This window comes from Mirounga angustirostris, unplaced genomic scaffold (genome assembly GCF_029215605.1).
Source record: "Mirounga angustirostris isolate CCGP_5_RB_7025 unplaced genomic scaffold, mMirAng1.0.hap1 SCAF_5, whole genome shotgun sequence".
Lineage (NCBI taxonomy): Eukaryota > Metazoa > Chordata > Mammalia > Carnivora > Phocidae > Mirounga > Mirounga angustirostris.
Window position 1 is genome coordinate 80,759,220 of NW_026991713.1, and position 15,691 is coordinate 80,774,910.

General features: G+C 39.6%; 1 protein-coding gene across 5 annotated transcripts in view; it reads left to right on the plus strand.

The window, feature by feature from the left end:
- Positions 1–769: 769 nt before the first annotated feature.
- The window catches only part of KRAS (KRAS proto-oncogene, GTPase), a 39,289-nt gene continuing 24,367 nt past the window's right edge, over positions 770–15,691 (plus strand). For 2 of the 5 annotated variants that reach the window (XM_064591491.1, XM_064591493.1), the window contains exons 1-2: positions 776–1,080; positions 4,923–5,044. In XM_064591491.1, the coding sequence (XP_064447561.1) occupies positions 4,934–5,044 (111 nt within the window). In that variant the 5' untranslated portion in view covers positions 776–1,080; positions 4,923–4,933. Of the gene's footprint in view, positions 1,081–4,922; positions 5,045–15,691 lie in introns of all 5 variants that reach the window. The other 3 variants (XM_064591494.1, XM_064591492.1, XM_045870358.2) reach the window with 3 other exon arrangements.

Consider the following 15,691-nt stretch of genomic DNA (forward strand, 5'->3'; position numbering starts at 1 on the left):
TTGTTAAACGTGTTAACTCCCTGAACGTTAACTGATTAATCTCGGTCTTCTAATTAATGTTTGAGTGATTCTCCTCAGGTCTAAACTATCAAGGGCACTTAAACACAGTTTGCCTTCAGTTTGTGCCCTCATGGGCAATAGGCACATTCGCTGTTTAGAATGACCTGTGACGACTCCCAAACATTCATAAAAACAACAACAAAAAACAACAGACCTCCTCCGCGTTAAGATTAACGATGAAAGCCTATGTCATGTCTGTTTGGGCTTGGGGCTAGGTTCCCAGCCCCCAGTGTTGAGGCTGGTAATCACCAAGCCGTGGTCAGAAAGCCCCTGGGTGGGGAACCGTCTGCCTCATGTCTCCCTAAGTCACCGAAGTCGCCTCCCACATTTGGTGACTGCATTGTTTATTTACTTGCAGTAAATGACAGTAAACGAACAAGCCCGAGCGGCGGCGGATTTCCCGCAGCTTCGCGCAGGAGACCAGAAGGGGTGCGGCACAGTCGCTCACGGAGCCCCCGGCGTGCGCGTAGCCCGCCACCCGCCCGCCCGGGGGCGAGTCTGCCGCTGCGGGCCAGGCTCTGCGGCGAGAGTCCGGAGGCGGGCCGCCGCGTGGGTCCCGCGGTCCCTCCTCCCCGCCCCGCCGAGGCGCCGCCCAGACCCCCCTGCCCTGCCGGCCCGGCTCCCCCACCCCTCGCCGCCCGCCACCCCTTCCCCCGCCGGCCCGGCCCCCTCCTTCTCCCCGGCAGCGCTCGCAAGGATCCCTCTCTTCCCTCTTCCCACACCGCCCTCAGCCGCTCCCTCCCCGCACGCGGGTCTGTAGAGGAATCGAGCGCCGCGCGCATCGATAGCTCTGCCCTCTGCGGCCGCCCGGCCCCGAACTCATCGGTGTGCTCGGAGCTCGATTTCCCTAGGCGGCGGCCGCGGCAGCGGAGGTACAGCGGCGGCGGCGGCGGCGGCGGTGGCGGCTGCCCGGCCAGTACTCCCGGCCCCCGCCATTTCGGACTGGGAGCGAGCGCGGCGCAGGCACTGAAGGCGGCGGCGGGGGCCAGAGGCTCGGCGGCTCCCAGGTGCGGGAGAGAGGTACGGAGCGGACCACCCCTCCTGGGCCCCTGCCCCGGTCCCGACCCTCCTCGCCGGCGCCGGGCGGGGCCGGCGGCGAGTGAATGAATTAGGGGTCCCCGGAGGGACGGGGAGGGGGCGCGGGCGCTGAGCCCCAGCGGGCGAGCGGACCGGGTGGGGGTGTCTGCAGGGGGAGGCGCGGGGACGCAGCGACGCGGGGAGTGAGGAATGGGCGGTGCGGGGCTGAGGAGGGTGAGGCTAGAGGCGGCCGCCGCTTGTGCTGCTTCCTGGACGGGGAACCCCTTCCTTCCTCCTCCCCGAGAGCCTCAGCTGGAGGCGGCCGGGGGAGAAACTCGCGGGCTGGGCGGGCTGCCCCTCGGGGCGGTCGGGTGCGGTGGAGGTTACTCCCGATGCGCTCCGATCTCCCCTCCCCCTCGCCGTCCTTCTCTCTCTCTCTCTCATTCTCTCTCTCTCTCTCTCTCCCCCTTCGCTCCCGCACCTCTTCCTCCCTTCCCAGCCCTCTGCTGCCTCGGTTACTGCCTTCTCCGCTGCATCTAGCATCTCTAGGACGAAGGTATAAACTTCTCCCTCGAGCGCAGACTGGACGACGGATAGTGGTCCCTTCCAGTGTGTAGGGGGTATATGAGTAATAGGAGAGGTCACGTTTTGGAAGAGCCTAAGAAAGTGCTTAGAGACCACTGTTTGTGGTTATTGTGTTTGGAAAAAATGCATCTGCAGCCGAGTTCCTGACTGCTCCCCTCCCCCATGTATGGGCTGTGACATTGCTGTGGCCACAAAGGAGGAGGTGGAGGTAGAGATGGTGGTGGAAGAACAGGTGGCCAACACCCTACAACGTAAAGCCTGTGACTTAGTGAAAAGGAAAAAGTTAATCCCAGAAGGTCTGTTTTGCTTTGTCAAGTTAAAACACAGAAAACCCGCAGAGCAGAAGCGGGGCTTTTTCCTTGCTAGTTGAGTGTAGACAGCAATAGCTAAAATCGTACTTAAAGTTTAATTTGTCTGTTCTTGTCCTTTCCCCTGTCTCTTGTATATTACCTTTATCCTTACAAATTTGACCGCCGTCCCAAGAGTTATTACAGTACTCCTAAATAGCACTCATGTTTTTGTTTTTTTTTTCCCAAACTGACTTGCAAGAGGAGTTAATTGTAGCAATCTTCCAGCCAACTGCCTGAAATACTCTTAGGCATGTGCATGCTTTAGCTGAAGTCCTAAGCTAGCATTTTTAACTCTTGACATTTATCAAAACAAGGGTTAAAATAGAAAGGTATTTTCTAATTTTTATACAATATACATGTTACATTTGTAATGGAAAAAAAATCATTGAAAAAGAAATTACAAAGGGAAAAATTCTGTTCCTAATCATCATGTCAGAATCAACCATATGAGTGATGTCACTCTTAGGTGACTAAGGTCCAAAATGCTGACTCGACCATGAGATAGACTATAGATATCAAATATGGTTGATATCAACATACTGTTTACTTTGAGACTGTAGCCATCCAAGGGCATACTTGATTTTAAGAGACTGTAGATGAGAGGATAATTCAGTTTTATGACAAAAGTGGTTTTCTTTTTCCCTTAACAAAGTGTTGGGTTCTAGTCCCACTTGAGCCTCCGTAGCTATCTTAGCTTTGGGTGAGGGGGCTCTTTCTGGCCTATGATCTTCAGTAAGTCTCCTTGGGAACCCAGTTCTCGCTAGTGGATTTAAATATACTTGGTTTCTAAAATAATTCAGGGATTTTTTTTTTTTTCCAGAAAGAACAGCTGCATAAACAGGTAGACCAGAAGGTGTGTGTTTCTCAGCACTCACACAGTTAAGCTCTATAATCTCTTATCTGTTCACAGTATCTCCTAGGCTAGCAAACTTTTTAGCTGCAAGGACGCCTTATACTCTTGAAAATTATTGAAGATCCCTATATGGGGTATGTCAATATGTACCATAATACAAATTAAAACTGAGAATTTAAAAAATTGATTAATTCATTTAAAAATAGAAATAATAAGCCTATTACTTGGGAACATAATAGCATTTTTATGAAAACTTTTTCAAAACAAAAATTAGAATAGTGGCATTGTTTCACATTTTTGCTAATCTCTTTAACTATATTGCTTAATAGAAGACATCTGCATATCTGCTTCTGCGCTCACTCTATTGTGATCACATCTGGAAAACTACACTTGTTAACGAATAAGAGTGGCAAGGGTAAATAACATTGCAGTAGTAATGGTATTATTAGTATTATTGGTTTTCACCTCTTGGACCCCCCCAAAAGTTTTAGGAATGCTGCTGGATTCCTGGACCACAGTTTGATAACTAGTGTTCTAGGCTACCCAAATTGTTTTAGGCGGTGGGATAGGCAGGGAGCTAGAGTACATTTTGGTGTGATTCTCCTCATTGTTCCCCATTTCCTATTGCCTGTATTTGGAATAAAAAAGTGGGAGCGAACAGGATAAGATACATGCTTGGGAGAGGCTGCCTAGGTGGCCTAGCAAATAAGGCTAGGTGGCACAAAATAGGCCAGGGGGGCTGTAATATAATAGTCTTTGATACAACAGTTGTCTAGCCTAACTGTTCTTTGTGAGAAGACTCAGGAATAGTGTAAGGAAGTAATGGTTAGTATGTTATCATTTGGAACTTTTTGGGGGGGGGCGCTTATTTGGATAATTCTTGGTCTTCAGTTAATAGGATACTGCATGCACTATAGTGTTTATATTTGCACATTCATTAATTTAGAATAACTTATCCTGTAATTATTGTGAATTTACTGCCATTCTTTAGTTCAATCCTTATTTTTAATAATGTAGTTATTGTAGTTATTGGGGGGAAAGAAGATAAAATTAAATAAATTCACTCTATTTCAAAAAGTTTGAAACAGCTGATTAAAAAATATTTTCTGTCTTGAGCTGTCAACTTATAAGTTGCCAATATTTATTTCAATTGTTGAGAGACTATGTACAAGAAGCAGAGAGTAAAAGTCACTGAGAAGTATTCACTTACAGCTTTTAAAATTCCTCTCATTAAAAGCAGTGCTTATCTTTAAATTTTATATACTTACATTTTTCTGGTGCAAAGTGCTTTTTTCAGCACTAATATAGGATTATATATTGTGACAGATGATGAAGTCACCCATATTGAATTGTTCAAAATTCTTAAAATTCTTTTAGTTTTTATACACCATTATTTTACCCAGCAGATATTTTACAGATTGAAATGTTATCAAATCTGCTTTGGTGTCTCAATTTTTATTTCCCCACTACACAATCCAGCTTTATTTGTCAGTCTTCCCTTCAGCCCCCAACTGACTCTTGTTAACTCCAGGAGAACTACTGTGAGGATGCTTTTAGAAAAGTTGTCTATAGCTGTTGGCTCTGACAAAGGCACTCAACATATCCACTTGTAACTCTTAGGGGCCAGAGTCAACTAGGAATACTGTAGAAGTAGCTGTCAACAAGTTTTGTGTGGGTGTGTCCACAGGGTATAGACACTTGTATTGAGTGAAGTCATGGCATGTTCCTTTGAGAGCCATTAACTGCTACAGAACAGCAGACTGGCTATTTAGATAGAACAACCTGAATATAAGATAAAAGAACTTTGTACTCTGAATGCATTTTCTCAAATGTTGATGGGAGAGTTTGTAAACGAAGTGCAATTCATTACAGTACTCATCTGTAGTCAACTGAAGTTTTCATCACTGAATTTGGTGAAGCATTTTGAAATAATTTTTTTATATAAGGGTGAATTTGTGTTAAAAGGTATTGATAGAGTGGGTTATATTAACCCATGTTCTAATTTATATTAACCACATGTTCTAATTTAGTCACATTTTCATTATTTTTATTATAAGGCCTGCTGAAAATGACTGAATATAAACTTGTGGTAGTTGGAGCTGGTGGCGTAGGCAAGAGTGCCTTGACGATACAGCTAATTCAGAATCACTTTGTGGATGAATATGATCCTACAATAGAGGTAAATTTTATTTTAATATTATGCATATTGATTTGTGCAGGCCCATTCTTTGGGTACAAAAAGAAGGTTTCTTTGATCATTTTTTGTGACTTCTCATTACAAGGCAATTATACTGAAAATGATTTTACCAAGTTTTCTGAAATGTACTTGGGTTCCATGGCTTTATTCTGAAGTTATATATACAACCAGAGATTTGGAGAGCCCTTCTTCTCTCTAGAGAATATTAAGATGTATAACGTTCGTTCTACGTTAGTATATGTCTTTTTTAATTGTAAGTGTATCTCAGAGTTCGGTGAGAGGGTAAAAATGTGAATTTACATCTTACAAATTCAAACAGTCATTAAAAAAAATGGCTATTTTTATGGGGTTTTTTTGCTATTTTATTTTTTTTTAAACGATTTTATTTATTCATTCGAGACACAGAGATACAGAGAGAGTATGAGCAGGGGGAGAGGCAGAGGGAAAGGGAGAAGCAGGCTCCCTGCTGAGCCAGGAGCTCTATCCCAGGACCCTGAGATCATGACCTGAGCTGAAGGCAGACGCTTAACCATCTGAGCCACCCAGGCGCCCCTTTTTTGCTATTTTAATGTCACATACAGGTTATAGTTGAATTGTACTGGTAAAATGTAATCATTTGGTGATTGGTTTTTAAAAAAACCACTTAGGGGCGCCTGGGTGGCTCAGTCGTTAAGCACCCGCCTTTGGCTCAGGTCATAATCCCAGCGTCCTGGGATCGAGCCCCACATCAGGCTCCCTGCTTGGTGGGAAGCCTGCTTCTCCCTCTCCCACTCCCCCTGCTTGTGTTCCCTCTCTAGCTGGCTCTCTCTCTGTCAAATAAATAAATAAAATCTTAAAAAAAATAAAATTAAATTAAAAAACCACTTAATTAGTAGCATTTTCCGTTTTCTCCTCACATTGAAGTAGGGGAGAACCTACAGCTAGCTACTGATACATTTTAAAATCTCATTCTTTGTGTATTTTATATCTGTATCTATTATCAGATGCTATATAAGGGCACCACTATCAATCCCTACCTTTGTTTTGCAGCCCTCTTTTAATTTACTCAAAGAAATGTTAGAATTGCTTTTATTACAAATTGATTACTAAATGATTTTTTAAACTTTTTTAATTTCATGAAAAATTGCCAAAGTAAAGGCCAACAGCAAAATAATAGAATAAAGGCCTGCAATAGACCTTGAGAGGTCACGTAATATTTCCTACTGCCTTCTGGCAGCACTATACTCAGATTATCTCAAGCAGATAAGGATTTATTTAATCCTAAAGACCTGCAGGAGGGGATGGCACATCACTGTCCTTGTTAACTCACTTCCAGATTGTAATTATGAACGTATTTTACACATAATCTGAATATTCATGTTAACTGCAACATCAATGGAGATGGAAATAAATATATCACCTGTCTTTGAAATAGACTTATGTTGTTAGTTTATTTCTTAGACTTACTATCCCAGGTTAAGCTAATCCCTTAGCTTTTATTCTGGGTCTGCAGATCATATCATTTTTTTAATCAGCTCTGAAGAATTTCCCAGAACTTTCTCTGAGTCTCTCGCTGTGGAATCTGGAACAGGTTAAGATGCCCTGTTAAGGGACTGTGCTGTATGATGTCTTCAAGAACACTTTGACTGCATTGAGGTAGATTTTGAGGGCACTGGTGGCCTTGGCAAGATGTTTATGCAGTTAGAACTTTGAGGATTGATTAGACAGCTTCATAAGGAAATGTCAAATATTTTTGGTACTGCAGGAAAAAAAAGAGAGAAATAACGCTTATTTGCAAAGATATGATTTAAACCTAGCCAGCTTTTATTTGGCATGAGGAAAGGGGAAGAGTCTAACTGAAGTGGACCACCTGTATAATAGTCTTCTATATTTTCTCTTGACAAGTCAGTTCGGTGCTGTATGATGGTTTTGTTTTTTTCTTTTTTTCTTTGAGGAGGATTAAATAGTTCACCCAATTCGAAAACCAGGGTTACTTGGCATACTCCATTTAGATCAGAAGTAAAAGGAAGTTTTAATAGAATTCAGATTAAACACGGAAGTTTTCCTGGGATTTTGGAAGGTGATTTTAGCAGAAGTGCTCTCCATCTTCTTTGAAAGTCGAGGGTTTCCATTACACTCAGTTTCCTATGTGCTGTACAAGATAATGTGATAAAACATGTTGGGAAGCCTTTCTGTCAGAATTGTTAAAGTACAATATAAATCTAAAATAAAGCCAAAAGTTAATCCTTTGAGTGAAGGTAGAAAAAGTTTATAAATTCAAGCCCCTAACTCTGATTATGATTTCTGCCAGACCAGAAGACTTGACTCTGGGAAACATTGATTACCTGTGAACTTTGAAACTTTGACATTCCCTCACTAGTTTAGCTGTCTGGGAAAAGCTATCAGAGATCGTCTCTTGTCTTCCAAATTATAGTGAGTCTTAGGGAACTGACACATTAAATTCTTGGTGTAGTTCAATTACAAGAAAGACAAGGTAATTTAGTAGCTTATTTTAATAAACAGTGGTTAAGCAAAAATGCTGACTTGATTTTTTATAATAAAAAGAGTTTAAAAAGGAGATTTGGGGATATCACTACTGCTATTAGATTTTGATTGGTGAATAATGTAGGTCAAAGAGAAAGTGAGGGAGAACATAGACTGCACATTTGGAATTCTCATCAGTTTTCCTGAACTAAAACAAATGGAAAGAATTTTTTAAAAAAATTAAAGAATGCCATTTTCTAGTGGTTTAGAATTACAAAGATTTATACTAGGAGGTAAATAAAGAAGGTGGTCATTTTTTCTTTCATTTTATAGATAAAAATGGTCTCTGAGAGGTTGTAACTTGCCTGAGAATACTTAGCTAGTAAATAGTGGACTTCTAATTTTGCTGAGACCAAGTTAAGTGGGATTTCCACTATACCCTTCTATATACAACTTTAAAAATGAGAAACTAGTCTTTAAGCTAGGAAGATATTTAATATTGGAGGCTGATTCAGATTTATCGACATACCAAAATTTGAACTTAGCTTCCTCTCCAATGGCATCTTAATGGCAGAGATATGATATAAAATTAAATGGGTGTGATGCATAGATAGATCATGCTTATATTTGAGGCTGTGCACATGATAATCAGCTTCTGTTCTGAAACATTTTACCTTTATCTTTTGTGAAGTTCACCAAAGAGTTCCAGAAGAGTTCTGTTAATGTGACACTTATAATTCAGTCTAAGTATTATGCCCTTCTTCGATGAAAGTTTCCTACTCAGTAAGGATGATGGATTCTTGATTGGATTGATTTGTTCCGACTTTATTGCTCTGAGCTGTGGAGTATGTATTCAAGATTTATCAGTTTCTTCTTTTACTTTTTCATGTTAATTATGGAATTTATTTTACTTGCTGAATAAGGTGTAATAGCTAGAACATTTGTACTATTAAACCAGTATTGAAGAATGGTGTGAGAAAAGCACTGTATAATGTTGAAAGCCGTTATTTTTCTGGTTTTATACTTATGTAGCAGTAGTTATCAATGAGGGGTGGGTGACTTTGTTTCCTGGGGACATTTGGCAAAATCTAGAGATATTTTTGGTTGTTAAATCTTGCAAAGGGGCACTGCTCCTGGCATCTGTGGAGGCAGGGATGCTGCTAACCTAAAACTACGGTGCACAAGACAGCTCCCACAACAAATGAGCTGGCCTCAAGCGTCAGTGGTGCTGAGGTTGAGACCCTCCTATGTGTTATATAAAGCTGTCAACATCTCCCTCAACTTGAAGTCTCTGAATAAGGTTTATGGTAGAGACTCTAACATAGCACAGATTTAAATTTTACCTTTTCTAAACTAATAGTATATTAGTTTAGCTGATTCTAGCGTCCTATTAAAACATTGTTTTTAAAATAAAGTACACAGTAATTTTGTAAATGCATTTCTCAAGGCTTTGGCCGGCTCTTCCCCCCCTTTCAAGTGAGTGCCCTCTGCTGGTCAATTTATTTGCTTTTATAATAAGTGACAATGAAATACCAGGTTTGGGTATTTTTCCTATTTAAACTGTGTGTATAATCAATTTATAAATATGTAAGTTTTATTTAGAAGTCTGATTTTATGTAATTTTTAAAAATCTAAAGTGTCAGTTTTATTTTCTGCTAATATTAAGATTACTGTGTGAACTAGTTAGGCCTAACTAATTAAATACGTAGGTGAATATTTTTAACTAAGAAAGGAAATGTGGCAGTGAAGGAGAAAATGGGGTGGTTCCGTTGTTAACCCTTACTGAGGTTACTTTGAGGGACTGGGAATAAAAAGTGGCACTTTGACTCTGAATTTCTTTACATGCACATAGGAGCTATGCTACAGAGTTCAAAGCTTAGCGATGTGTTACATGGAATGTTACGAAGGGCCTATTGGAAAGTGGTAATTGTGACAGTTCACATTGTATAGATTTTTTTACAGTACTGTAGAATAGTCGTGAGCACCTGATTTTTAGAATAAAGTAACACAAAATGCAGGCCTTGTATTTAGGTCAATTTAAGAATAAGTATTTATTTAATAATAATAACTGCTTATTTAGACCTGAATGTTAAAAATTATCAGACATATTTTATTCTTACTCGGATTTTTATAAATACAAAGCTTTACAAACATAGAAATGAAAGTTGGTAACAGAAGTAAGTGAAAGGAAAAAAAATATTTTTATGATTTGGCATCTCTTAAGATTCTGGTTTTAAGAAGATTCTGGCTTTAACAACACGACCAATTCCTTAATTCCATAGTAATTATTCAGTGCCCACTCTGTACCATACAGGCTTCCTAGGGGCTGGAGATACTTTGAGAAGCAAAAGGGACCAGATCGCACTGCCTTCATGAAGCTTACTGGCCTTAAATGTATTTTGAAGAGCAGTGCTTCTAGACAATGATCCTAATTCTATTTAATGTAATTTAGAGGCTTTGTGCTTTAGGAGGGCATTAGATTTCTTGCATCTCCTTTAACTGTATTGTCACAGAGTGCCTAGGTTTATAGGCAGTTACATTATTGTAATCTTAATAAAATTAGTAGAAATGGGTAGTAAAAATAACATATTTGAGAGGATTAAGTAAGGACACAGTGCTTATGTTAGGTAATTTTTCAGCTTCTTATTTTGAAAACTTCCAACCTATGGAAAAGTAGTGAAAAGTAATACTGTGAATACCTGATAGCCTTAAACAGGTTACATTGATTATTTGGTTAAGGCGATGTCTATCAGTTTTCTGTCGATGTAAAGGTATCTTCTTTTTCTTTAGTATGTACCCTATGGGGAGATGCTTTGAGACTATAAACTATCCTATTCTCCAACATACTTGCACTCAGTGGGATATAGCATCCACTGATAATTCTTGACAGAATAAATTACTACAATAGTGATTGCAGAATGGTACGTCATCTTATAACCCTGTCATTACTTCTACACTTCTTTTAGTTAACATCTACCATAGATTTTTTACTTATTTATTTATTTATTTATTTATTTATTTATTATTTATTATTTGACAGAGAGAGAGCACAAGCAGGGGGAGGGGCAGAGGGAGAGGGAGAAGCAGACTCCCCACTGAGCAGAGAGCCCAACATGGGGCTTGCTCCCAGGACCCTGGGATCATGACCTGAGCCGAAGGCAGACGCTTAACTGACTGAGCCAGCCAGGCGCCCCAACATCTACCATAAATAAGGGCTCTCTCTTTTCTCTCCCTTGTTTGTTTTTTTCTTATTTGTATTAGTGTGGACACATGGATTCTTTTTTTATTCAACATATTCAAGTCTATTACTGTACTTTATTTTTTGATCTCAGATTTGTTTTCTTTTTTTTTTAAGATTTTATTTATTTATTTGACAGAGAGACAGCGAGAGCAGGAACAAAAAGCAGGGGGAGCGGGAGAGGGAGAAGCAGGCTTCCTGCCGAGCAGGGAGCCTGATGTGGGGCTCCATCCCAGGGCCCCGGGATGACCTGAGCCGAAGGCAAGTGCTTAACGACTGAGCCACCCAGGCGCCCCTCAGATTTGTTTTTGATATGGCCAATAAATCCCTTTCAAGCTGGCCTCTGTATCCTTTTGACAGGCCTCCATCAGCTTCTGAGCTCTTTCTTATTTTCTGGCACAGTGTGTTCCAGGTGCACGTTGTACTTTCTGTGTCTTCACCCTGGATTCAGCCATTTGTCCTAGGAGTCCTAATTCCTTTTGGTGGGGAATGGTATTTAGAAATTAAGACCCAGATGTTAGAGGGGTGCCTGGCTGCCTCCATGGGTGTGGAGATTAAAGAAAAAAAAAAAAAAGACCTAGATGTTAGGTATGCTTATTGCTGCTGGGGTGTCACTGCTTCTAGAACCTTTTCAATGGACAGAACTGAGAAATATATTTTATTTAAAAATCATGAGTTCCTTCTTCCTCACCTTCCTCCATTATCTTTTTCTCCCATGGTGAGAACCCTGGTTCTACCTTGTATACATTTCATTGTTAAATATCAGACAGCTGTTAAAATAAAATATCAGTCTTCAATCCTTGTTCTTGCAGTATTATCTTAAGTAATACAGATTGAGTGAATTAACATTAGGTTAGCTTCTGTATTCATGGAATTGGGATTAAACATTTTTCTTCACTGACAAAAGTAGGGATCCTTCCCTTTTTCAAAATATTCGTAAACCACTTAGGAAAACATCTAGGAAAAGATTGAGCTATTTGGGTATATGAAAATTAAGACATCATTAAAAATACAAGGAAACCTGGGAAAAGTATTTGCATCATATATCCATCAGGAAGCTCTCATATATAAATTAGAAAAAAGCAAACATCCAAATGGAATAAAAAAGAAGCTAAGGATATAAATAGACAGCCTGTCCATCAAAAATAAATAAAACAAATGACATATAAACATATAAAAAGATACTTCATTAATATAAAAATGCAAGTTCAAAACAATGAAATTTTTCACTTTGATATTGGCTGCTGGGAAGGGTGTGTAGGCAAGTGTACTCTTAATGAGGTAGTGGAAGTGTACCTTCTTATAAAGTCAGTTTGGCAGTATGTATCAAAATGTAAACTGCATGTTCTTTGACCAAGTAATTCACTTTTAGGAATTTATCCCAACGATTCAATTGGATAAATGTTTAAGATGTATAATACATAGGAATGTTTCTTGCAGTATTGTTTATGACTTTTGAAAACGGAAATAATCCGCATGGCTACCAATGGGTAAAGTAAATTATGGTATATCTATACAAATTACATAGTTGTCAAAAAGATTAGGTAGATCTATACGTACTAACATTGAAAAATACCCATTATGTAAGTGAAGCTGCATCATAGTACATTGTGTAGAGTGTGATTCCATTTATATAAAAACTGTGAGTATGTACATAAAATATGGTAGTTTAGTCAGACTCATCTCTGTACTATTTGGTTTTTAAAAATGAGCATAATACTTTCTGAGAGGGAAAAGTAAATACTCATTTTTGAGGGAGAAAAGTCACTAACATTATCTACCATTAGATTACTTCATATTTACTTTGTTCCCCTTTTTAAAGCCTCAACAGGTTGGACAATGCAGAGGTATCTTGGATAAAGAATTTGGTATTAGGCCAATTAAAGAAGAGCTGACAGAGATATAATACAAAACATGAAAATTTTATTGGCATCTGTAATTTTAAGATTGGATCCATGCTCGATCCTGCCTCACATTCTGACCTTGGCATCAAGTGATAATTTATGGCAGAATGCCACATGACTTCAATAGTTACAGATGTATGCTTATTATATCTTTATTTTCAAAATCTGTTAATGCAAATTTTCCTTGAGTTTATTCAGATTTTTGAACCAGTTTTATCTCTTGCAAGTAGTACACATTTTATTCTCTCTAGTCTTAAGCAAAGATTCAACATTCTCATAAAGTATTCTTTATTTAGTAAAGAAATTTTTGTTTTCTTTATTTTTACACTTAATCAAAACTTCTGTCATGAGAACAAGCTCTTTTAACACCCTTGCTGCCTAATCAAAACAGATCCTTTGTAATCTTCAGAGTTTTAGCTCTCCTTCCCTGGAGCTTGTCTATTATATTTGTTTTGAAATATGGTGACCAGTTTTGCAAAAAGTAGTCCAAGTGTAGTTGTTCAGTGATCTTATAAAGACAGAATACTACTGTTGCCGTATAGTTCATAATAGCCAGTGGCCTAGCCCCTAACCTTTTTGGCCTGTAATAGCATGTGCAATGTAATATATAAAATCATACAGTTAAGTTGTTATAGCACTTTTCATTTTATAAAGGATTTTCATAGTCTTTAATCCTAACCTATGCAAAATCCTGTATGGTATTATTTACCTACTTTTACCGCTGAAGGAACGATGGCTTACAGTACATGAGACATTAAAGTAGTTTGCCCGCACTCATACCACAAGTAAGTGGAGTTCTGCAGCTGCCCCTAGATTGAAGATTTAGGAGTATATCTTTAGCCTAGATTTCTGTCCTGAGCATCAGATCTGTGTAGCAAGCTGCCTCCATGTCATGGCCACCAGAACAACCCATAAACGTGGAATTTGATTTGCCCCAAATTGAACTCATCTTTTCCTCTACTCTTACCCTTCTGTTCCTATGCCCAGTCAGTAAACTGCCATTACAAAAATTGAGATAAAATTCATCCTTTTAAAATACACAGTTTAGTGGTTTTTAGTATATTCACAAACGACCATAACATGTTTGTCACCTCGAAAAGAAGCCCCATACCTATAAGCAGTCACTCCCTAGTCTCTTCTGCCACTCCTGGTAACGACTAATTTACTTTCTGTCTCTGTGGATTCGCCTCTTCTGCATATTTCATGTAGTTGGAATCATACAATATGTGGCCTTTTGTGTCTGGCTTCTTTCATGTGGGATAATGTTTTCAGGGTTCATCCTCGTTATCACTTAGTTCAACACTTCATTCCTTTAATGGTCGAATAATATTCTGTTGTATGGATAATACCATATTGTGTTTATCAGTCAGTTCATGGGCATTTAGGTGGTCTCCTCTTTTTGCTGTTTTGAATAATGTTGCTGTAAACACTTGTGTATACTTTTTGGGTGAACATGTATTTTCAGCTCTCTTGGGTATGTATCTAGAAGTAGAATTGCAAAGCCATGTGGTACCTTTATGTTTAACTTTCTGAGCAGCTGTCAGATGCTTCCACGGTGCTTGCAATGTTTACATTCCCACCAGCAATGTATGAGGTAGTTCTGTCAGTTTTCCCCATTAAATATTTCTCTAAACTGATGTTCTCCCTTCATACTGCTGTTGCTGCCTTCAGGTTCTATCATTTGTTGTAATAGCTTCCTAACTCATCTTCCAGCCTCCAACCTGCTCCCTTTCTATAATTTTTCATAAAAATGCTAACAGTGAATCTGGTAAATCTGATGTTTCCTTCCTACTTAAAAACCTTCCAGTAATTTAGTATAAGATGAAGTTCCAAATTCCTTAATGTGGCATACAAGACCCTCCATAAGCTGACTTCTGCTTGATTGTCCAGTTTCACTTCTACTTACCTAAAATCCCTCTAAGTTAAAGTTGTATTGAACTTCTTGGCTCCATGTACTCAACATATGTTTCATGGTTTTATGCATTCTTTTTGCTCCTTATCACCTGGAGTGGCCCTCTCCTCCCCTGTGTTTCTTAACTCCTTTAAGCAGAGTTGATCTCTCCTTCCTATTGCCACCATTGTACTTTGTCCTGAATATGGTGTTGCATTTATTTCATTGTGTTTTAATTATTTGTATATCATATCCCTTCTGCCAGACCTAGCTCTTTGAAGTTAGAAACTTTGTAACTCCTTGGCATAGTATATAACACTTAGTAGATGTTTAGTAAGTGTCCCTATGATGCAAGGGAGAATGGAGTGGTAGATGTGAATGAACTAATAAGTCTGGGTTTGTTATCTCCCAAATTCCATGTTTCTTTCCTATTATAATTCTAACATATCTGGCTACTATACATGATTCTAGCTGTCTTTGAAAAGTAGCTGTCGGGGCGCCTGGGTGGCTCAGTTGTTAAAGCGTCTGCCTTCAGCTCAGGTCATGATCTCAGGGTCCTGGGATCGAGCCCCACATCGGGCTCCCTGCTCCGCAGGAGGCCTGCTTCTCCCTCTCCCACTCCCCCTGCTTGTGTTCCCTCTCTTGCTGTGTCTCTCTCTGCCAAATAAATAAATAAAATCTTTAAAAAAAAAAAAAGGAAAAAGAAAAGTAGCTGTCTAGGGGCGCCTGGACGGCTCAGTCGTTAAACATCTGCCTTCGACTCAGGCCATGATCCCAGGGTCCTGGGATCGAGCCCCATATCGGGCTCCCTGCTCAGCAGGAAGCCTGTTTCTCCCTCTCCCCCCTGCTCATGTTCCCTCTCTCGCTGTGTCTGTCTCTGTCAAATAAATAAAATCTTAAAAAAAAAAAAAAGCTGTCTACAACAGCCTTTGATGGCTTATAACCAGTAGTGTGGAACATATCATTCTATGATGGATTAACATAAATTTTTGGAAGAGTAACAAAATACTTGAGCATTAAGAGAGTAAAAGTGAGTTTCTCCTTTTTTCCTGTAGGTGTTATTATATTTAGCAATACATGAAAAGTACTCATGGCACTTAATGCATTAAGAAAACCTTACAAACATTTCAAAA